Source organism: Trachurus japonicus, chromosome 8 (genome assembly GCF_045865225.1).
Source record: "Trachurus japonicus isolate A0001 chromosome 8, Traja_1.0".
Classification (NCBI taxonomy): Eukaryota; Metazoa; Chordata; class Actinopteri; order Carangiformes; family Carangidae; genus Trachurus; species Trachurus japonicus.
In genome coordinates, this window is record NC_140914.1 from 16,780,571 (window position 1) to 16,804,995 (window position 24,425).

Sequence of the window (24,425 nt, forward strand, 5' to 3'; positions counted from 1 at the left end):
GTATTTTCTATGTGATGTGATGCTCATGAGAAAAAAAAGATGCTTAACTGACAACGCTGATGTACTAAACATATAGTCGGCATTTAGCAATATGTTGTTTTTGAAGCTGTGAAGTGGACTGTGTACTGCTGCAGAAGGCATCGCTGTATGATTACAGGTGTCCTCCATGATGACTAACATGTTTTTGCTTGCAACTAACTAGTAAAAAACACTGATGCAGGAGCCTGTGGAGTGTTATCTGTGTGTAGCATCTGCATTATAACAACAACACTACTACACACACACACTGTGGAACGAGAGATTGCATTGATAGAGTCCCTGTGCACAGAGGTGTTTCAACCTGTCGAGCATAGTCTGAAAATTTCATCAGATAAAAAAAAAATGAAATAGCTATAGAAACCAAGAGGTGTCCTAATTTCTCAAGACATCTGTCCCACAGTGCACTCAGTGGCCTTGCAAACAATTAATGGGGCTTTGTATCTTTTCATAATTGGGTTTTATGTAACTGAGATTTACCTCCTAACCCTGCTTTCGGCTAGCCCCAAATCCATTACTAAACCCCCAAACAAGGGGATTGCATACCCCACTCACCTCACGTCTTGGCAAGACCATAAGCATACATACATAATGCCTCAGCAAAACAAAACAGCAGAAGTCTGCACTGGACTAATTATGGTAGCCTACTGAAAATAGAAAAAGAAATCACACAAGTAAAGAGTAGTTGTTAAATGAACTGTTGTGTGGAAAGACACAAAATGATTACAGTTTTTCTCAGTCGCTTTGGTGCTTTTCTCAGATCAGAATGAAAGTTCTCATAACTATTACAGTAGTTCAACCTCCACAACATTTAGTTATTTGTCCACATCATAGTAGCAGTTTCTCCTTCCTCTGAACAAATTGCAAATGCTTTTGGACATGTATCAGTTGCTCTCATACAATTCTCTGCTGTTTTATAACATTATCATTTGCTTATGTCATGTCAGTCAAAATGAACTATACTTATGAACGCTGAATAGTCTTTCCCTAAAAAACTAATAGTCCTCATTTCATTGCTTGAGTCATCACATACAAAATTGTTGAACTAGTTGTCAAAATCTGTCAAACTAATTTTAAATGTTGGGAAAAGCACTGTGAATTCAATTATTCAAACATTTACAGTAAGGGAGAACAGGTAAGTATAGTATTGGACAGAAATTTAGCACTAAACAATCTGCACTACTGTCATTGTGTCAGGCATTACTGTAAGATACAGTGGGAGAAGAACTTTTTTACATTTACATTTAGACTTTCAGCTTCACTAGAGAACAGATTTAATGTAGCCTATTGTATTGTATTACAGCAACCACAGTAAAGATTTCCCATCTTGTACCCAAAGGGTGTTTCTTATGTTTGTTGTAGATGGCTGTAGTGTATTTTTCTTTTGCACAACGCTGTGAACAAATCAGAATTGCAAAGAGCACATGCAGTAGAAATGTGAAACATACGTATTCAGTATCAGTTACTCCACTAAATACAGTAATGTGTAACTTTACTGTAGTTTTCACATGGCTGTACAAGTAGTGTATAGTGCTGTCTTGAGCATTTTCAGGTAGTATCATCACTTTTTTGCATTGGAAAACACTTAGAGAGTAAACTGTCATAATGAAAACATGACAACATATCTTGTTCATAAACGATGGTGTCAGGACTTCTCATTCACTCACTTGCTTTTGAGGAATGAACTATCCATTTTGAGCAAGTGATGTGCTTTAGCAGGTTATCCACTAGGTTTTGCAGTTTGTAATAATTGTTTTGAGAAATGCACTGCAACTGTTGTGCAAATGTTACTGTAATAGTGATGTGAGAAAAGCACCAAAGCGATTGAGAAAAACTGTAAATCGACTGCTGGTGACTGCGTGGAGGAGGTGGAGAGGCCACTGTCACAAATGGAAACTGGGCCTAATTGACTAAAACTCAGGGCAAATCCTCCACACATTCCTCTGAGTGGCGGCTCTGGAGCTCAGCCAGTCAGTCAGCCAGTCAGTCAGCCAGCCACACGTTCAGACCAACAGTGACCATCTGTGCTGCTAGCAGCAATGGATTGTAGTAAAAAAAATGTAACTGCTTTACAATAGGCTACTCAAAGAGTTGGTATACGTGAGTACTATTGCCAGGCACGGCATTCAACTGGCAGCTGAAGTTACTGGTGAGTTTGCAGATTAAGTTGTTTTGTTTTACACAGAAAATAGTTCATCAGTCATGATTGCCATTCAAACTGTTGAAATTAGTTTCACTTCGGCCTGCTACAGCATTGAAATACCATTTACAGATGAGATGAATGCATCCAAGTCTCTTCACCACATTCACCAATCAGACACACATTCTACATCTGTTGCACAGTGTCCAATCATTCACACACTATTTTGGGACTTCTGCATGTGGACTAGAGAGGCCAGGGATAGATAGATAGATAGATAGATAGATAGATAGATAGATAGATAGATAGATAGATAGATAGATAGATAGATAGATAGATAGATAGATAGATAGATAGATAGATAGATAGATAGATAGATAGATAGATAGATAGATAGATAGATAGATAGATAGATAGATAGATAGATAGATAGATAGGGGTCAGCCCTATGTTCCCACTGTGATCCCACAGCCCTATGTTCCCTCATTTCTAAGAAAAAAAATTTCACTGAAAATTTCGAAAATTCAGCCCTATGTTGCCTCATTTCTAAGATTTTTCTTATTTCTAAGAATTTTCTCAAAATGAAACTCTAAGTCAAGTCATTTTTATTTTAAAGGGATGATTCGGAGTAATTTCAAACTAGGGTCCTTTGCACCATGACCTACAAACTTTCTAATGCTTTGTTTAGCCTACTACTACTAACACTATTTGTACTACTGTAAGAAGTTTGTTGTCTAAATTGCACTAACTTGGAGGTGAGTTTAAAAGAGTTCGTCACTCAACCCTATGTTGGGGTATTGGTGTTGGAAGGAGTCAGCCCTGTGTTCCCAGGGCCCTATGTTCCCAGATTTAGCTAAAAGCTACATTACATCGGTAGTCAACTGCTACTGGATAATAGGTTGGGTGTAATTGACTACCACATTGGGAGAAATGGGGATCAAATCTGATCCAAATTGATCATAAAGGAAATGTGGGAACATAGGGCCTCATTTTGGAAAGAAAAAAAAAAACCTTAGAAATGAGGGAACATAGGGCTGAGGGAACAAAGGGCTGAGGGAACATGGGCTGTGGGAACATAGATAGATAGATAGATAGATAGATAGATAGATAGATAGATAGATAGATAGATAGATAGACAGACAGACAGACAGACAGACAGACAGATAGATAGATAGACAGATAGATAGACAGACATCTCCTCCCACCAAAAAGAAGAAGAATTATGCTCCTCATCATGTAGACTAATTGAAACATGACTACCGCCAGGCACAGTGGTAGCGTGGCCGAGTGGTCTAAGGCGCTGGATTTAGGCTCCAGTCATTTCGATGGCGTGGGTTCGAATCCCACCGCTGCCAGTACATTTACTTTTTGCGTATCTGTCTCAACCCTAAAAATAACGAGCATAATCAAATCCGCAGTGTCTGTGGAGTGTGTGTGTCATGCGATAACATGACGACGCATACATACACCCCCCTGTACGCTGGGCTGGTGCCCCGCTGGCCCTTTCTGCTGCTGCTCCCTCTCTGGCTGCTACACATTACGAGGACCCACCGCCAGCGAAACCCATGGCGGTGCAAGCGCGCCCCCTTGTGGTAGCAAACAAGCGCACAAAAAACACCATGTCCTGCATAGTGTTTTAAATTAACCCTCCTGTTGTCTTCTGGGTCAAATTGACCCCATCTGTTCCCTTCCTTCCTTCCTTCCTTCCTTCCTTCCTTCCTTCCTGCCTTCCTTCCTTCCTTCCTTCCTTCCCTTCATCCTCACGTATTCTTCCTTCCTCTTTTGATCCAATGGACCCTCCATCTTTCTTTCCTTCCTTCTTTCCTCCCTTCTATCCCTTTGTCCTTCCTTCCCTTCGTCCTTACTTCTTCTTCCTTCCTCTTTTGATCCAATTGACCCTCCATCTTTCTTTCCTTCCTTTTCCCTTCCTTATTTTCTCCCTTCTTCCTTCCTGCTTCCTTCCTTGAATGAATCTATTCCCTCCCTCCATCTTTCTGTCCTTCTTTTTTCCCTTCCTTCTTTCCACAATCCCTTTTCCCTCCCTCCCTCCCTTCCTTCCTTCTCCCTTCCTTTTTGACCCAATATGTTCCCTCCCTCCATCTATCTTTCCCTCCTTTTCCCCTTCCTTCTTTCTTCCCGTCTTTCCCTTCGTCCTTCCTGCCTTCCTTCTTTCCTCCCTTCCTTCCTTGACCCAGGTGGACAACAGGAGGGTTAAATTACAGTAAAGAAGATATTCTTTCCCTCTTTCCTTTGAGTATAGTAAATTAGGAATTTAATTATTTCCTTATTGTAGATATAAAATGATCATTGGCATTCATTGTTAATGCTTTTATTTCTAAAAGTTTACAAAATGACCACTTAAATATTAATTAAGCACTACAGATGCAAATTTCAACAAGTCTTTATCATAGAAACTGCATGCTTTACATACAATCAATGAAATGTAAATATATATATATTTATTTTTTTCATATTAACGAAATCATAGCTTTATCAACTCTAACAACAATTTCATCATTTTAAAATTAGACACCACATATACCCATGTCATAACAGAGGAGGCAAGACAGTAAATGTAAATCAAAGGAAGACTGCTTAACTTTAAAAACGTATACTATCTAAGGTCATAATTTATTGTGTTTAACAATGGTGGAAATAAACCATCACCTTTATGAGAAAAAAAATAGAAGCAAAAACGTTTATTTTTAATTTTATATCCTAACAATAAATCACATTGCCTGAGACAGTTTATAGTCCCGCCACCCATCCAGTAATCTAGTAGCTACCAAAGATCGGTCAGTTCAGACTATCAGAATATGCAGGACAACATTAGTAGCACCAGACTGAAACCCAGCAGCAGCAGCAAGACGAGGTGCTGCGAGGACCAGGAGAGGTTGAACAGAGATGAGGTGGAGCGAGGCCGACGGGACTTCAGGTACTGCTCCACAGAGTCCGCCAGGCTGTAGGGCTTCGGACAGTAACCCAGCTCTCGATGAGCCTTGTTGATCCTGAAAGTGTGGCTGACTGCGATGGTCCTCACCTGCAGCGGAAAGTGAGTTTTTTATTTTTATTTTTTAATTTATTTATCACAACAGAAGTCATCTCTATCGAGCTCTTCAGCAGGGCCGGCCCTAGGATTTTGGTGGCCCCCCTAAACAAGATTTTTGTTTGTGGCCCTGCACTCTAAGTGCAAACACCAAATCACTGGTTAAAACCGAATACAGACGTGTTTATGCCCTCTGAGGTCTGAGGCAATTTTCTCGATTTTTACATATTTTCTTAAATTTATCTTTTTAAGATACTTGCAGATGTAACAATACTCAAGTGTTTTATGTCTAAATATTAGAACCTCCGCTGTAAACACACTGAGGCCAATTTGTCCTAGAACACTGTATAAAGAAATAATTTAGGCCAAATGCTGGAAATTTGAGGTCTGCTTTTTGAAAAATTTCAAATCCATTGTGAAAACACTCCTTCAGTCATGAGAATGAACTGTTTTTTGGTAATATATAAGTGTAGAAAACAAGTCTAAAATGAAAATTTGTAAAATTGCTTTTACAGTAATCCTATATAAGTGTAGAAAACAAGTCTAAAATGAAATTTTGTAAGATTGCTTTTTGAGCACAAATGTTGTCATTCTGCCATTCTATTTTCACCAAAGGTCTCAAATGTGAGATAAAAGAAGCTGAATATTGACTTCAAATTAAGCTCACAGCGTGCACGTGCAGACCTCAAGATGTTTAAATGACTTGAATGAACCCCGGTACCTTTCTGATCATGTGGCCCCCCACCTAACGGCTGTGGCCCTAAACAACCGCATACAGTGTTTATGCCAGCCACAAGGTCAGACCAAAAGGCAAAGGCCAGCCAGACTAATGGTTCAGATTAACCTCCGATACCCTTCTGATAACTTGGTTTTACGTTCTGATACTGTAGCATGTGACCGATGGATGCCTCCTGTTACTGCATCTTCTTACTGTCTGGGGATAAGGTATCTGCATGAGAAGCACACGCAGTGAATAAAGTGCCCATAAATGTCTCAGTGAGACAAGAAGAGTTCTTTAAAGCTCTTATCCAACACAGTCAGTTCACTTTTTGTCTTGTCTAGTAGCCAGGGGGGGTTACCATGCACCCGTAAGATATATTTTTTATAAGATATAACTTAGCTTTTTGTAATCTTTAAGGTGTCTAGTAAATTAATTTTGATGATCCCCACGCCAATTATTGTCCCATGCATGTTTTTTTTGAACATCTTTTGTGGCCATCCTGGATTTCCGACTGTGAAAAATGAAAAATTTTAATCTATATAGCTCCTGAACTACATCCTACAGAGACAACTGACCAGATTTTCTTTTTGTCTTGGCATGAGGAATTGGTAGAGATGAAGATTGCCACGATTAAATCATGTGTGGTACATAAAAAATCAAAAAAACACAAAAAAAAAGTTAAAACAACGGTGGAATTCTATCACAGGAACTCCTTCCCAATGCGCCCTATTGACATTTTTTTCCTAACTTTTATATTTTTACAATCTTCAAGATGTCTTGTAAACAAATTTTGATGATCCCAACCTGAAATATTATCCCATGTATGTTTATTTAGGCTATTTTGGCTGCCACCACCTGGATTTCCTAACATGAAGTGTTTAATTTGGCCTTAAGTAGCTTGTGAGGGGTCAAACTAGGGGTTTTTCATGATTCTGAGTTGATTGCAAGCATTAGTTTTTCACCCAAAAAAAACACTATAATGTAAACCTGCTTCAGTCTGCACACTGCTGATCCTATGAGCTCTCTCTCTCTCTAATAGCTAAGTGTATTTCCACCCGGTTGTATGAAGTGTACAAGGCTGTGGATGCAAACTGTACTTGTAGGATGGTTTTGATCTTTTTGTTGGATTTCTTGACAATATGATGCTATAGAGTCTAGGTATCATCAGACACCAGACTTGTCCTTTAAACTAACTGTAACGAACACTTCAGGGTCAGATAGTTCAGCACTGAACCATGGCTTGACATTTGAAACTGCATCTTCTACAGCAGCACGCATTTACATTTACAGCTGGAATTTATGCACGAGAGGAAAAAGGCATCTATCTGCATGTCTTGCGATGGTTTAACCTGAGAGTTGGCAGGATCATTTGAGCCTGGGCCGAGAGTTTGCCCGACTCCGCTCACCATGGCAACAGCCATCGTACTGAGGTCACTTCCTGTAAACCTCATCTTGAACTTCCTGTTCTGACCCATTGCGGTTTATGTTTTATTCAAAGGACAATCATCGATCCCCCAGCCAGCAGCTGTCTGACAGCATGAGCTCCAGGTGCAGGCCCTCGACGCTCAGCTTTAGTTTCTGGCTCATCACTCATTCATGAGGACCTTACGGGTCGCAGCGGAGGCTCCTTGGCTTGTAGCGTAAAGGCCTTCTGTCTGATAATGTATAATTACTGTGTTTTCATGGAGATAGGGACCAGCAAATAGCATTAAAGAGCCCTAGATTTCATACCAAAACCTTTGAATCATTCAAGACTCACTTTGGTTTTCCATAATTCGTGTGCAAGGTATAGCATCAGACTATAGGGGGGTGGAGGTGGGCGGGGTGATAGGAAAATACCTAATGAAGTCTGTCTTCGCTGCTGAGGGAGAGACTTAAACAAGAATCTACTCATTAGTGAGCAGGTAACTTAATCTCCAGGACACAGGACACATACTTTCATTTAGTCATGCGTGCTGTTCACACAAAGCTCCACAATGTGTAACTTTCAACACCACACAATCACATCTTTGTCAACTATAAACGTGTCTCAAGGTCCAACAACTAATGACAAATGTTGGGTATAAAAACTGGCTTAAGCAGAAAAAAAAGGCAGGATCTCCAGATTTCATTCAAAACCCGACAAGCAAGGGAGAGTTTAAAAGAGACAGACAGGAGGAAGCTTAATTACCTCACTTCTGGTAAAAAGGAGAGGCACTGTTATCACCGGTCGTAGAGCTAAATGCAGGTATTCCACCAGGATGGCTTGAAACAGAGGATATGTCAGTGTAGTAAAAAAACAACAACATCAAATTTCAAAACAAATGTGTTACAAGGGGATACAGTATTTAGAAAAAGCGTAAATCGAATGAGGAAAAGCAGTACCTGCTGAATAGACCAGTGAAACAGGCAGTTTTATCAATGGTCTGCTGTAGCCCAGCCTTTCAAACTGCAATAGAAAAATGCAAAAGAAAGTGAAGTAATTAGCGAAGTAATTGAAGTTAATCTTTCTGTACTTACCATTGAAATGTATTAGGATAAGGATAACTTTATTCGATTTTTTCCCACTATTTTCAACAAATCCAATGTAAATGCCACACCAGACAGACTTCCCCCATCCAAACTGATAAGTTTCTTCTAAAAAAATCTTTAAAAACAGGTCAGAGAGATAAAGTTTCAGTTCCTAAAGGCCCAGCAACTGCCTAAAACATTTTTTTTTAACCAATTTTTAAAAATGGCACCAGTAGTGCTTTTAATGGGGGACTATTTTCAGCTGCCGATTAATACACATTTGGTGCAGGAGTGAGTATTTCCAGTAGAGTGGATGGATTTTTTTTGGTGGAGATCTATGACACCGAGAGATAAGGTAAAGACAATGACTGTTAATAGAGGCAGTGAACGGATGGTTTTGGTGTCTGTAAACAATGTTTATCACCTGCCTTGTTCTGTAACTCACCAGAGGTGTCAGCCACTCGAAAAGATTGACTGAGACTCCATCATTGATGAAATAGGCCTGTCCACTCTGCAAAACAACAGAAATGATTGTGTTAATGTCCAGTTTAGTCTGTGTGGGTCTTTTTAGTTCTCCACAGTGCTGTGATCAGAGGGATGTGTGGGTGTTCATCCTGCCGTCACTCACAGCAACACAGCTCCCCTTCAGTGTGAGAGCCTCCGCTGCCAGAGAGTGAGCCAGCACCAGGTTGTCTACGTGGACCCAGTTCATCCTGGCCTGGGGGTCCCCGAACCTGAAACTGAACAACCGACGCTCCACGTTCACCTGAGACAAAGAAGGTGGACAGTTTGATTTTCTCATGCGTGTTTTTTGTTTGCTTTGTATTGTTTCACATTTTTATCTTCTGTGTTTTTTTTTATTAAATGGGAACTGGCCTCATAATCAGACTATATAACCAATGGCAGGTTGAATGAGAGAGTCAGTCTTAAAGGGATAGTAGCATTTTTTTTAAAGTGGGGTTGTATGATCTACAAATAGCCCCTAAGTACTTTAATTGCAGTAGAAGTCTCTCTGCACTCCTCCCGTTAGCAACGCCAGCCCATAATAGCCCTGCCCAGAGATTTACAACATACATTGTTGTGAATGGACCCAAAGAAACGGCCTATTTTCACGGCCTAAAAGAGGTTTTACCTGGAAAAAAAATACACAGTTCCATTGTTCGCTATAATATAATTTTTTCCAGCCCCTCAAAGTGCAGGAAAAACACAGTTTTTATTTGGACCTAACCAACTCACGTATCCCTGGCGGCGCTAACCCTGGGCGGAGGGATACGTAAGTTGGTTAGGTCCAAATAAAAACTGCGTTTTTCCTGCACTTTGAAGGGCTGGAAAAAATTATATTATAGCGAACAATGGAACTGTGTAATTTTTTTCACGTAAAACCTCTTTTAGACCGTGAAAATAGGCCGTTTCTTTGGGTCCATTCACAACAATGTATGTTGTAAATCTCTGGGCAGAGCTATGGGCTGGCGTTGCTAACGGGAGGAGTGCAGAGAGTCTTCTACTGCAATTAAAGTACTTAGGGGCTATTTGTAGATCATACAACCCCACTTTTAAAAAATGCTACTATCCCTTTAAATATACAGTATATATACAGTAACATATTTTGTATCATTGGCATTCAACTATTAATCTCTTTTAAAGAGATTAATAGTCACTCTTATGAAGACTAACCCAGTTGTTGCTACAACTGGGTTAATCCATCCAAGTACAAATTAAAAATCAGTTTTCAGTGAGATGAAGTGCACTTGTGATTGTTGATCTACGAGGTGGGGACTTTTTTATCACAACTTTACTTCATCTTTAAGGTAAGATTGGTTATCTTGTGAGCAGAGCCCATTATGTGTTACCCTCCTCATAACAGGGATGCTGTTAACTCCTTAGCAATTGAGAGTTAAATAGATTTAGTTTGAGTTACAAAACTACAGTTCTGAAGTGTAAAGCATATTTACCCTTTGTCAGTCTGTGAATACACTAAACATGTTTTATTCACACAAATGTACTACTTTTATACTGTATATTGTATCATATAGAGATGAACTAGGAAAGCCAGCTCATGTACTCACCACTTCATTTCCAAGATAAAACTTAAAAGCACAAAAATAAGTTCAAATTGTTTCACTAAAGTTCACTATTAACAATATGATGTCTATTATTTTGTAATTATAGACATCAAGAAAGTGACTCAAGTCTAATTGTACTCCAGAGATTTTCTCAACTGAAATGAATGTCCTTATAAATATTAAAACTTGACGTAAGCTTATATTTTTGGAAAGATAAGTATCAAGAATTTGTAAATAAATCTTCAAACATATTTACTTTTGTACCTTTGTACTAATTGACCCTGGGCTACAGAGTCAGTTTGACCTGCAGAATATTAAAGTCGGCTCTCGTGGCCACTTGGCCGACAATAAACCCCAAACTGGTGCCTTGTAGAGGAAAGACTGGAAGAAAAGCTGGCTGTAACTGGATACCTGGAGAACTCCATCAATAATGTAAACACTTCAGGCTGGACTACGCTCTGCCAGGGAGGCATCAGACTCTGCAAGATGTGCATTTTTTCCCCCAGTGCCAACACACAAAGGATTCATCTTTATTACAGGACAATGTACAGTAGGCTACACGTTCTTGTTTGAGTTTGAGTCCCTCACCATCACTCTGTGAAGATGTCTCCTCTCTCCTGGTCCGTAGATGCCACATGGCCGCAGGACACAGGTCCGCAGCAGTTCTCCCCCTGCACAAGACACAATACAAACTTTCACCAATCATGTACTGTTAATTTTCTGACACTTAAAGGACAATTCCAGGCGAATTCAACTCGGGGGTGTATTTTCCTATCATTTTAGGTCTAAAAGAAGGAATCTGAAGATTTTCAGTTTAATCGCTCCTGTTTTGCGGTAGTTGCGTCTGTCCCCGCATCGCCACGGCAGCAATGAATGGGAGTGGATGTAAGTTCTGCTGTTTAGGCTGTTTACATCCCTCAAAGCCGCATTTTTTTTCCACAGACAGCATCAGATGGCTACTCAAACATGCACCGAGAAGTTTATTTACTTCAAGCAAGCCGACATGTTTGTAAAACTAGATCTAATTCAAAGTCTCCTGGAGTCTCGCGCGAGCCCGAAGTTGCAGTGCTGGTGTGTTCAGGTGCAGTTGGAGCTACCGCTTGTGTCATAAACACAGGAATATTAACTCTTTACTTGCTTGAAGTGTTATTTTTTTTCCACAGACAGCGTCAGATGGCGACTCAAACCTGCGCCGAGAAGTTTTTTTTACTTGAAGCAAGTAACGAGTTGATATTCCTGTGTTTATGACACAAACGGTAGCTTTCCCCACTGCACCTGAACACACCGAGCGGCAACTGGGTCTCGCGCGAGACTCCGGGAGACTTTGAATTAGATCTAGTTTTACAAACATGTCGGCTTGCTTGAAGTAAATAAACTTCTCGGTGCATGTTTGAGTCTCCATCTGACGCTGTCTGTGGAAAAAATGCGGCTTTGAGGGATATAAACAGCCTAAACAGCAGAACTTACATCCACTCCCATTCATTGCTGCCGTGGTGCAACTACTGTACCGCAAAACAGGAGTGATTAAACTGAAAATCTTCAGATTCCTTCTTTTAGACCTAAAATGATATGAAAATACACCCCCGAGTTGAATTCGCCTGGAATTGTCCTTTAAAGCAACATAGAGGTCTCCTTCTTATATCGAAAAGTGAAATTAAGAAATTTTGCTGCTTTTCATTTTATTATGAAGTATACTAACTTTATTACCATTATCATATGGATATATATATATATATATATGTGTCTTGTTTTGTTCTTGTCTCTTCTTTGTTTGCCTATTTGAAGTCTTGTTGGTATGATATTGTTATTTGTTAGTCACCCACGTTGCACCCTTGTAGTTTGTCCGTAGTAACTGTATGTCTTTTCACGATATGGCACTATTAATAAAAAAAAAAAAAAAAAGGAAAAAAAAAAAAAAAAGAAATTTTGCTGCAGCAGCCAGTATCAGCATGGGCATACAGTATATTTCTTAGCATAGAAAGAAACATGGTAAGAATGACCAACCTGGCAACTACAGTACTAATATAAAAACACGTGTTCCATATAGGAAACACTCACCACGAGGTAGAAGAAGTTTTTATATCTTTATATAAAGTTCTAGGAGGTTTTGAGTACTAAAAGTAAATGCTTTTGTTCTGCTCTTGTAGAACTTAAATTATGATATGATAATTAGAAAATCATTTGATTATTTAGTCCATGCGAGTGGTACCTAAGACATAATGGAGGAGGAGGAGTAAAGAAGAAAAAAACACAATATTATTGTATTGTACATATGAATATTATATTATATTATTATAAATAGGTTTATTTCCAATATTTACTTTTTTTTACTTTTTTTACTTCTATTGGATTTGATGTTGTACAGTATTTAATGCAACCATTGCTCAGTCACATCTACAACTACTTTTTTTGTGTGACACCATTGGGCTTTCGATGATGCATCACATTTTTAAAGATAAATTATGCTGATTTTTTTTTTTTTATGTAAGATTTTAATCTGAAAACCGTAGTTGTAACTGTGGCTCTCAAATCAGTCTACTGGAGAAGAAGATACAGTAGAAGTAGCTAGGCCTAATCCAAGGCTTTCAGTCTTTCAGTCAGTGGAAATAAAAACCCCAAACCTATATCCTCCTGTTGCAGACAGGATGAAGATGAACCTACACCTTAAAATGAAATGAGACATCTCCTCACTCCTGCTTGATTGATATACACAGGGTGATGGTCACTGTTAAGGTGTAGGGTTACAGTGGAGGAGGGAATGAGAGGCTTCACACCTGCTGATGTAAAGCAACGTAAAACCCATTACAATGCATTAGAAGATTGCATCTGTGTGTGTGTGTGTGTGTTTCATTTCTAGAGTCACATGACTGTCGCACTCTTTGGTTCTGCTTTGTCCAGCTCTAAAATTAAACCAGTGTCGCTGTCTGTATTGGATTGCACGCTGAGTTTCCATGGCTACAGTACCACAGCCATACTCTCTCCCGCCCGCTGTCATTATTTCAAACCAATACACAAAAACATTTTTACACAGAGAGCTAAAAAAGATAGGGTTGCAGGCAGCCCACTTTTCATGAGGCTCTATGATTACACCGTCACACACATATGGATCATTTCACACCTTTCAGGGAGCATCCATTGGCTGAGAGGACCATCTGCTCCGCAATCGCTTTAGTTCTGGAGTAGTGGTCAATGTGCTGGAACAGAGAGACAAACAAAACTTATCCCAACGCTTGTTACTAAAAAATAAAATAAGAGCAAACAACACACAACAATTTATGGGTTGTTCCTATTTTTACCCACCACATTGGGGGGCACGAACGGCACCAAATCCTCATCACCATCCTCAATTGGTTTCCCCATAAACACCACGTTGATGGTACTGGTGTACACCAGCCGCGGGATGCTCCTCTCCTTACAGACTGAGAGAGAGCAGATCAAGGGTAAATATTGAAAATACATTTCCTTAACGTGCCTCCAGTGTATGCAAAATGACAGACAGGAATCAGGATTTGATCAAATCAAATGGGATATCTTGCAGATTCAGCAAAAGTAACTTGAAGGATCATATTAAGCAGGGCTGTTGTATAGGGGAGAAAGGTGATGATAATTCTAGGGGCCCAGCGCCCAGTGGGGCCCATAAAAAAACCCCAGTAGTCTAATCTTTGTATGACTGATTTATTCTGCATAAGACCCTGACTAATACTCATAGTACACTATAAAAACTCAACATCTTTCCAAGAATATTTGTCTTATTTCTTGTCCAAATGTCTCATTTCTATTCAAAGCTAATCTCTTTCCACTTAAAATAAGATTCATAACCTAAAAATTTACTTGTTTTTACATCATTTTCACTTGTTTCAAACAAATCTTCACTTGAAATAAGTAGAAAAATCTGCCAGTGAAAGCAGGTTTTTTGTGCTTGTAATAAGGAAGAAAAACTTGCTCCACTATCAGATTTTTTCTACTTATTCCAAGTGAAAATCTGCTTGAAAGAAGTAAAAAGTGTCTAAAAACAAGCTACTTTTAATATGATGTGTCTTATTTTAAGTATAATGAGATTTGTTTTGACTAGAAATTACATTTTGACTAGAAATAAGACAAATATTCTTAGTAAGATACTTGAGTTTTTGCAGTGTAATGCTGCATTAGCATCAAAACAAAGTAGGCTAAATAAAAAATGATAATACATACGTAGTCTAAGAAAAAAAACTGGAAAAGTTAGGGGGAGGGGCCCACTTTAGTATTCTTTAAGGGGGCCCAGAATTCCTAGCAACGGCCCTGTATTAAGTTGAGATAACCTTTCTAATACAGTGAGGAATTTGTTGCCCTTTTGGGCCATATTTTGGGAGGATCTCGTATTTTCAGTGTTCAAATGAAGTTCAGAGATTTTCACAGTGCATGGTATTGAATGACAGCTGTTTGTATGTATTCTTACCATTTATAACATTATTTGTTCCTCCAACATTGATTGACTCCACCTGCTCTTTCTGCAGCTGAAGGCAAAGAGAAATGGATGAAATCGTTCAATTGTTTTACTTTTTAGTTAATAGTTAAGTTAGAGTTAATACTCTGAAGGTCATATAAGTTCAGAACTTGCAGCACTTTATTATTTAATGAAAATCTTTGCTTTTTTTGACTCTTTATTTGAATGATCAAGTGGTGAGAAGGTGCTAAAGAGGGCGTGAAGGGAAGTCACCTGTGCTGGTCCAGACATGCCGTAAGACGCTGCGTGGAATATACAGTCGACCCCCTCACACACTTTATAGAGGGAGGTATAGTCTCGGATGTCGCTCTAGGAAAGAGAGAAGAAAAATCACCCTCAGTTAATTAAACCAACTCTACAGACATTAATGACAAGTCCATCTATGAGAGAAGACACTGTAAAGTATTGATTTTAATCATGACTATGATTTGTTATTAATAACCGACATACATTTGCAGTGTATTCTCAACACAGCATTAGCAGTTTAAGTAACACAATACATCAATAACCACCTCATGAAAGGACAGTTATAATTAAGGTAAGTGTGCCATGAGGGCTGCAGGTGAAACCTGAATCATGTCTCCGCCCTCTCCGACCCAGTCAGCAGCTGGCCAACTGAGGCGGATCACTCAGCTGCGTCTGTTTCCAGCCAGCACGTAGACTGATGCAACGTAACACTACAGTCCATTTTTAAGTCTGCTGGGAGCACTGGGAGCATTGTACTGTGTATTTCAGGTCATTTATACCCCAGACCTATTACCCCACCATGTACTGTACCACTACACACTGTCTGTGATACAATGTAAAAACAGAAGAATGTTAGAAAACTGAGATTTTCCTTTTTTATTTCCCTATATGATTACTGAAGGTGTCAGGTATTTAACAATCACAATCAACCCCCAGTACAGGGAAGGTTTTAGGACTTTACTTCAGGTGGCTACCAGAGAATAATAATATAATAATAATATTCTTATTTGCAGTGAGCAGAATAAGTCAGTTTTATCTTGTTTAAACAGATAAGATAAAGAAAAAATCTGGTTTAACTTGTTAATTAGAAAAGAATATTCTTATTTGCAGTTAGCAGAATGAGTGTCAAGGTAGTATTCCATTTTATCTTGTTTAAACAGATAAGATAAAGAAAAAAAACGTGTTTAAGTTGTTAATTAGCAAATATTATTCTTATTTGCAGTTAGCAGAATAAGTGTCAAGCTGGTAAGTAGTCAGTTTTATCTTGTTTAAACAGATAAGATAAAGAAAAAAGTGTCAAGTTGTAAAGTTTAAAAAAAAAAATCTTGTTTAAACATGAAACCCAACTCCATCTGTTGTAAAGACAGGGCGTATCAATTGAAAACAAATCTAAACAAATGTAATAATTGTTGTATTAATAAAAGTAAGAAAAAACATTCAATAGTTGATCTTTCTTTACATATAACATAGTATTGTTGGTGGGTTTGCAAAGGGGGTCCCTGGCCAGAAGCTAATGCTATTTGGGGGGCTTGGCATGGAAAAGTTTGGGAACCCCTTATTCAACATACTGTATGCAGGGCCGTTGCTAGGAATTCTGGGCCCCCTTAAAGAATACTAAAGTGGGCCCCTCCCCCTAACTTTTCCTTTTTTTTTTTCTTAGACTATGTATGTATTATCGTTTTTTATTTAGCCTTCTTTGTTTTGATGCTAATGCAGCATTACACTGCAAAAACTCAAGTATCTTAGCAAGAATATTTGTCTTATTTCTAGTCAAAATGTCATTTCTAGTCAAAACAAATCTCATTATACTTAAAATAAGACACATCATATTAAAAGTAGCTTGTTTTTAGACACTTTTTACTTCTTTCAAGCATATTTTCACTTGGAATAAGTAGAAAAAATCTGATAGTGGAGCAGGTTTTTCTTCCTTATTACAAGCACAAAAAACTTACTTTCACTGGCAGATTTTTATATTTATTGTGAATTTAAGTGAAAATTATCTAAAAACAAGTGAATTTTTAGGTAATGAGTCTTATTTTAAGTGGAAAGAGATTAGTTTTGACTAGAAATGAGACATTTGGACAAGAAATAAGACAAATATTCTTGGAAAGATGTTGAGTTTTTACAGTGTACTATGAGTATTAGTCAGGGTCTTACGCAGAATAAATCAGTCATACAAAGATTAGACTACTGGGGTTTTTTATGGGCCCCACTGGGCGCTGGGCCCCTAGAATTATCATCACCTTTCTCCCCTATACAACGGCCCTGACTGTATGTGCAAAATATTTAAAAGACGTTATCAGTGAAGGGACCAAAACGCAGAGAAAAATAAATAACCAATGCAACTGTATCTCCTCAACAATTAGACTGGAAAAAAAGCACTTTGTTTCATAAAGGAAATCTACAACGGCACAGCAGGGCATAGTGAGGTTCCTCTCCAGGGCCGGCCCTAGGATTTTGGTGGCCCCCTAAACAAGATTTTTGTTTGTGGCCCTGCACTCAAAGCGCAAACACCAAATCACTGGTTAAAACTGAATACAGACGTGTTTATGCCCTCTGAGGTTTGAGGCCATTTTCTCGATTTTTACATATTTATTTAAATTTATCTTTTTAAGATACTTGCAGATGTAACAATACTCAAGTGTTTTATGTCTAAATATTAGAACCTCCGCTGTAAGCACACTGAGGCCAATTTGTCCTAGAACACTGTATAAAGAAATAATTTAGGCCAAATGCTGGAAATTTGAGGTCTGCTTTTTGAAAAATTTCAAATCCATTGTGAAAACACTCCTTCAGTCATGAGAATGAACTGTTTTTTGGTAATATATAAGTGTAGAAAACAAGTCTAAAATGACATTTTGTAAGATTGCTTTTTGAGCACAAATGTTGTCATTCTGCCGTTCTATTTTCACCAAATGTCTCAAATGTGAGATAAAAGAAGCTGAATATTGACTTCAAATTACATATGAAGCTCATAGCGTGCACGTGCAGACCTCAGGATGTTTAAATGACTTGAAAGAACCCCGGTACCTTTCTGATCATGTGGCCCCCCACCTAACGGCTGTGGCCCTAAACGACCGCACAGAGTGTTTATGCCAGCGGCCACCGGCCCTGTTCCTCTCCACTGTCCCATACCTGATAGAAGACGGCTCCATCGGGGACATCACAGGGAGGCGGGCTCATGTCCAGAAGGATCACAGACATCCCCTGACGGGCCAGTTCCCTCCCCAGCCTGAAACCAAAGTATCCGCCTCCACCCGTCACCACCACCTTCCCCGTGGAGTTGCCCCGAGCCAGTGCCACCACCTCCTCCTCCAGTCTAGAGGCGGGGCAGTCTGGGCCGCTGCAGCCGGCCGCCGTGGCTCCATTTACCCGGTGTCGCATCATGGCCACAGCCGGACTGGAGGCAACGGCCGGGGCCGGTTGGTGGTGGTTTGCCCACGGCTGGTGGTGGGGCAGGTGAGGGAGGTTGTGCATGTGATGCCCACCGGCCTGCAGGCGACAAAGTGGGGCGCTGCTGTGGCACGGAAGCTGCTGCTTCACCTGGCACATGGAGCCTCCACTCTCACTCATATTGGGACCACACAGCTCCATAGACTTCCTGATCGTTAGAAGGAGGGAAAAGTACCATTAAAGTTTGACCTGTGAAGCTCAGTCTCACATTACCAGCTTATTTAAAGGGATAGTATCATTTTTTTTAAAGTGGGGTTGTATGATCTACAAATAGCCCCTAAGTACTTTAATTGCAGTAGAAGACTCTCTGCACTCCTCCCGTTAGCAACGCCAGCCCATAGCCCTGCCCAGAGATTTACAACATACATTGTTGTGAACAGACCCAAAGAAACGGCCTATTTTCGCGGCCTAAAAGAGGTTTTACCTGAAAAAAAATACACAGTTCCATTGTTCGCTATAATGTAATTTTTTCCAGCCCCTCAAAGTGCAGGAAAAACGCAGTTTTTATTTGGACCTAACCAACTCACGTATCCCTCCGCCCAGGGTTAGCGCCCGCAGATCAGCAGTTGGTTAGGTCCAAATAATTAGGCTATATTATAGCGAACAATGGAACTGTGTATTTTTTTTCAGGTAAAACCTCTTTTAGGCCGTGAAAATAGGCCGTTTCTTTGGGTCTGTTCACAACACTGTATGTTGTAAATCTCTGGGCAGGGCTATGGGCTGGCGTTGCTAACGGGAGGAGTGCAGAGAGTCTTCTACTGCAATTAAAGTACTTAGGGGCTATTTATAGATCATACAACCCCACTTTAAAAAAAAAAGATACTATCCCTTTAAGCTCTTAACACTGCGTAAAATGACCCAGAACCCAGAGATATCGTTTCCCAGATATTTTAAACTATGACCCTATGATTAAATCTGAGCTGAATCATGGCACTGTAACATGTCACATCATGTATATCATAAATTCACATGACTGTATGATGGTGTTTTGTATACCTGATGATAGTGTTGTGTTATTGTTGCCATAGCATGCTTGTGCACATATATATTTTTTTCTATTTTTTCCTTTTCTTGTTGAGTGTTTTATTATGTAATGTTTTTTTGGAATATTGTGCACTTAAGATGTGTGACCTGTTTGATCATGTGACCTAAGAGTATATTAGAGGCTCACTGCTTTCACCTGTGTTAGTCTGAGGAAGGGTCCTTGAGCCCGAAACATTACACTCCCCCCTTAGGTGATAATAAATTATTGCTCTGGAGCTTTTGCTGGTGTGCGGATTTTTTCTTTTTCATCATTGACTTTTTATGTCCGGCACCCAGCGTTTCAGATTTTGGGATGTGCGTGCTTTTTCTTATGTTTTCAATACATTATATATCATACATGATGCAGATACTTGTAAGAATTTAAAATGGATTTCTCCAGGTTGCTGAGGTTTGACACAATGTTATGAAGTCTTTTGACTTTTGATGCAAACTTGGCCTGACATATATCTTTGGGAGCCCTACTATCATTCTTATCATTCATTCGAGCTTTATTTAACTTGGTAATACACAGAGGCATAGACCTTGTTAACAATAAAGCTCCCAATGTGTAGAGGTTACAGTCCTCGCTGCAGTCAGCCCCGGTTCGAATCCTGCATGGGGTGGCCCTTCACTGCATGTCATATCCCCTCTCTCTGCCTCCCCATTTCCTGTCTGTACTATCCAATAAAGGCATAAAAAGCCCCAAAATATACTTTAAAAAACCAATAAAGCAGAGCAGAGGATAAAGGTCCTAGACACAAGAAACAACAACGCTGAACTCACATGAAAGAGTCGGAAAGCACAACAAAAATGTAAAAGTGCCAAGAAATGCCAGCAGACAGAGAGCACAGTAGCATCTTCATCTTTTAAAGTATTTTTATGAATTGTGTATTATTTTATTCTTTGTTTAATTTGTCATGCTTTCCTTTCTTCTTTTTAAGGCTGCTGTCATGAACTAATTTCCCCTCGGGGATAAATAAAGTATAATCAAATAAAACCATACAAACATTCAGAATAATAAAAAAAAACTTTAACAGTAATTAAAGTATTACAATAAGGGTGTTCAGATCACATCATGAGTTTATAATAACTGACCACCGCTTGTTAATGGGCTTTAAAAAAGTAAATTGGGACTGAACTTGAAAGAATGCCAGAACAGCTATTGAGTAGGCTAATTATTATATTAATTAAACTAATGAATAAGTGTTGTGTACAATTTTTAGATTTTTCACACAAACATAAGATATTATTTACATTTTGAGAATGTAATGAGAAATTGTTCCGCCGGACACAGGAAGAGCAGTGAACTGAGACACTGGGAGCTTCCGCTACAAACACGCTTAAGATAAAGACTTACTCAATTTGTTTCGGAACAATTTCTCACGTCGGGGCTTCAATACAAGACGGACATTACAGACGAGCAGTATGGAGGCATTTGGATGTTTTTTGGTGTGTCTTTTTGTTACGAAGACAGTTGGTATCCATTGACAACCATTATATGGACAAATACTGCTGCGCGGACCCTCCCCCCGTAACTCAGTGAAGGAACGGAGGACTCTGAAAATTCTCACAGCTCTTAGTTGACATGAGGGTGAGTAGATAATGAGTGAAATTTGAATTTTGGGTGAACTATCCCTTTAAACTTAAACTTAAAGGGATAGTTCAACTTTTTGTCAAATTGCCCCATAATCCCTATAGTTTTAGGAGTAGGTTTGTTACCTTTAATCGTCAGTGCAAGCTATTTTTAGAACAGCGAAGCAGAGCCGTGAGCTGCTCAGAGCTACGTTACGGAGGCTCATGGGATTTCTTGGTTTCCCTCATCAAACTCATCAAATAGCTACACAATTCAACAACTAACATACAAACATAAATGTACAAGTTTACAAAACTATGTTACACATACAAAACCCTGTTTTCTAGTAGGCTACACCGTTTTGAATGATATAATATTCCTCACAAACCTGTCAAAATTTCTTAAATTAATTTAATTACGGTAGACTAAATATATTATTTTATGGAAAAGTAATACTTTTATTCTGCACCCCTCTAAACGCCCCGTGCATATATTATTTTTGAAAAAGTAGCTTTTAATAAGCATTCTCCATATACCTTTAAGAGCCGCAAACTTGTGCAATAATAAGGCACTTTACTTATTTACCTGGCGGTTTTTAATTTTCTAAGTTGTTTTTTTTATAGTTTATTTTTAATTTTATTTTTATTCCCTATTGCCGCATACTGTAGGCTACTACCTTATAGCTACATGTTTGCCTTGACTGTAAGAACTGAATTGCCCTTCAGAGACAAATAAAGCATTCTGAATCTGAATCTGAATTTTCATGAATAATATGAGAATGAATCAATGTAAGGAATTAACCTATAGGCTAAAACAGATGTAACCCGTCACTCCGTTGCATACTAGACCATTTATTTTTCCATGAAAGGTTTCAGTAGTTGTAGGCATACCCAACAAAAAATCGCTAAACTGTATTTTTCTATGAAACAGACGAGCTAAGGACATGATTCAGCCACAGTGATGAATAAACTATGCGAGGATCGATTCCCCATCACTGGTCCTGCAGTTCTCCGTTCACTAACTCTAACTTTAACTCATACGCATGGACTTACCTTAATGTTCCTGTCGGCCTCTCACATCCATACCCGTGCCGGTTGGCTCGTGAAATAATCCAGGCAACAGGTAACCCCTTCCAATGCGCTCACGGTGTCTCCAGACGCTCCACCTCTCTCTCACCTGTCAATCACCTCCAGCTTCACCTGCACGGGGACTCTCTCTCCTACCGTAATGTCTGCAGGCAGCGCGCCCCGCCGCCAAATTACCCATTTAATGAAGTTAATGATGTTTCTCTAATTAGGATCTAATAGCTACAGGCGAATTACTAAAGTGTCACGACATCGTCGACCTACAGTCTGTCCAGACAGATCAAGCCATAAAATCATATTATGCACGAGGTGACATGTTGATTTATATCTTAGGCTACTTGGCTGCAGAATGGCCTACTCAAAGTTTATCTTTGATCAACATAAACCAATGCCTTTAGGCGGATGCTGGTTCTAATAAGCTTTCAAGTCTGAAGTTACTTGTTCCAGGGCCGGCTCTACGCAGGGGCAAGAGGGGGCAGCGCCCCCTTAAATAAATGTCTTGCCCCCTCAAATCCAAATTTTAGAAGTTGAGAAAGCACATTTTAAAGCAGAAGTAAGTGGTCCGGTCGTTTTCGCTAATGCTGCGTTCCAGGCAGGCTTTTGAAATCGTAAATTACAGCTTCAAGTCACGACTTACGACTTTGTAGCGTTCCAGACAACCCACTCGTGTTTTTCCGACCTGTTTTACCTGTGAAAGTCACTATAACGGCCACTCGTAACTTCCGACTGGTGAACTCGTACCAGATCGAACTGGTACCACTTCACGGTCGGAAAAATACGAGTTTCCTTGAACGCACCATAACAGTCCTTGTCCCTACGTCGCCACATTCAGGCGCATCCCTTGGCTGCACACACAGCCCTGCATGCCGTTCTCTCTCCTCATTGGATAAAAACTGTAGGATACGATAAATGTTTTCTCCTCGGCTCAGAGCAGAGCAGAGTGACTGACAGACCCGTGTTTCAGTCCAAACACTCTATGTAAGTGATTGCTGTCGGAAGATATAACTATTTAAGACTTATATTAACACAAATATATCACTTTCTTCTGCTTTAATATACTCAAAAAATGTGTATATTACAAGTTGACAAAATCATCTGCAGTAGCACAAAAATCTGCAGGAAAAGGGACACTGTTCTTTTCTAAAATGTTCTGTTCTTTTTTTTTAGTATTCTACGTTTCAGAATCCCCCCCCCCCCACACACACACTTCTCAGAGTACACCAGAATGCTTCACTCAAATTTTAAAATCACAAAAATTTTCTGGGGGAGATGCCCCCAGACCCCCCAACAGGGGTTTAGCTACTCACCTTTTTCACTCCCTCTGGGTTTGCAGGTATATGCACCCCTAACCCCCCATATAATGTGGCTCTATGCATTACAACAGTAACAAATTTGAGACCCTGGTTGGCCCCCCCAGCCCCTAGTTGGACAGGTCTGAAGGTAGAGGCCTGACAAAGTGCAATCCACTTCTCCAGGTTGGGGTTGGACACATAGTCAACAACCCAATTCAATGAAGTTACTATAAGCACGGAGAAAAAAAAGTGCTGGAGCATGATGTGTTCACACGATGCCCCCTTCACATTTCTGACTGCCCCCTCATATACAGAATGCCTGCCTAGAACCGGCCCTGCTTGTTGCTACGTTTTTCATGAAGGTTTCTATTCCATCACGTTTGCGCTTGATAATGTTGTAAGACGTTGGTCCAGATCAGAGGGGGAAAGCCTCTAAGCAGCCAAAGGAAATGTATCAATGGCTTATAAAACTGTAAAATTGTAAAGCAAGCCTATATACATTCAAGCAATTAATTGTTAACCATTAAGTAAGTTGACCCTTGGTTGTTGTTTATTTTGGTGATAGGTGATTAGGTGATATCTGGAACCAATGGAGTGATGCAGAAGAACCTTTTATGGTTCAACAAAGAACCATCGAAGGGCAGTTCGTTGAGGCACCATGAATAGGTTCTCCAAAGAACCTCAATAAAAATAGGTTATTTATGGAACCTTTTTAAGAAGGTCTGAACTGGTTTATTATTAAAGAACCCCTTTTAAATGGTTCTTGAGTAATTTATCCAAAATAAATGTTTGTTTGTTTTTTTCAGCATTATGCATTTATGGGTGAAAAGCAAGTACAAGAACATAGTTGTTGACCTTTCTTTCTTTCTTTATTTAATAGATTTAGACAAATAGGCTAGATATTTCATAGAAATTGCATATTTCATAGATTTGGATATTTCCTAGATATTTCACAGATATAAAATAATGGATTAAAGGGACAACAAGGAGTTTCTATTTGGTTATAAAAAAGTCTCATATTAATGTGGATGAATCTACGCTACCCACACTTGT

At 39.4% G+C, this 24,425-nt stretch overlaps 1 protein-coding gene and 1 non-coding gene across 2 annotated transcripts; one reads left to right on the forward strand and one right to left on the reverse strand.

The window, feature by feature from the left end:
• Window positions 1-3,449: 3,449 nt before the first annotated feature.
• trnal-uag (transfer RNA leucine (anticodon UAG)) lies at window positions 3,450-3,531 on the forward strand. The gene has a single exon. It is a non-coding gene; the product is annotated as a tRNA-Leu (tRNA).
• A 1,135-nt stretch (window positions 3,532-4,666) lies between these two features.
• sdr42e2 (short chain dehydrogenase/reductase family 42E, member 2) lies at window positions 4,667-18,586 on the reverse strand. Its single transcript, XM_085784277.1, has 11 exons — window positions 18,082-18,586; window positions 15,193-15,288; window positions 14,932-14,989; window positions 13,797-13,915; window positions 13,615-13,690; window positions 11,085-11,167; window positions 9,062-9,199; window positions 8,879-8,944; window positions 8,308-8,371; window positions 8,114-8,187; window positions 4,667-5,216 (listed from the first exon to the last, which is right to left on the reverse strand). Exons 1-11 carry the CDS (start codon window positions 18,538-18,540, stop codon window positions 4,986-4,988), a joined length of 1,464 nt encoding a protein of 487 aa, XP_085640403.1. The 5' UTR covers window positions 18,541-18,586; the 3' UTR covers window positions 4,667-4,985.
• Window positions 18,587-24,425: the final 5,839 nt, after the last annotated feature.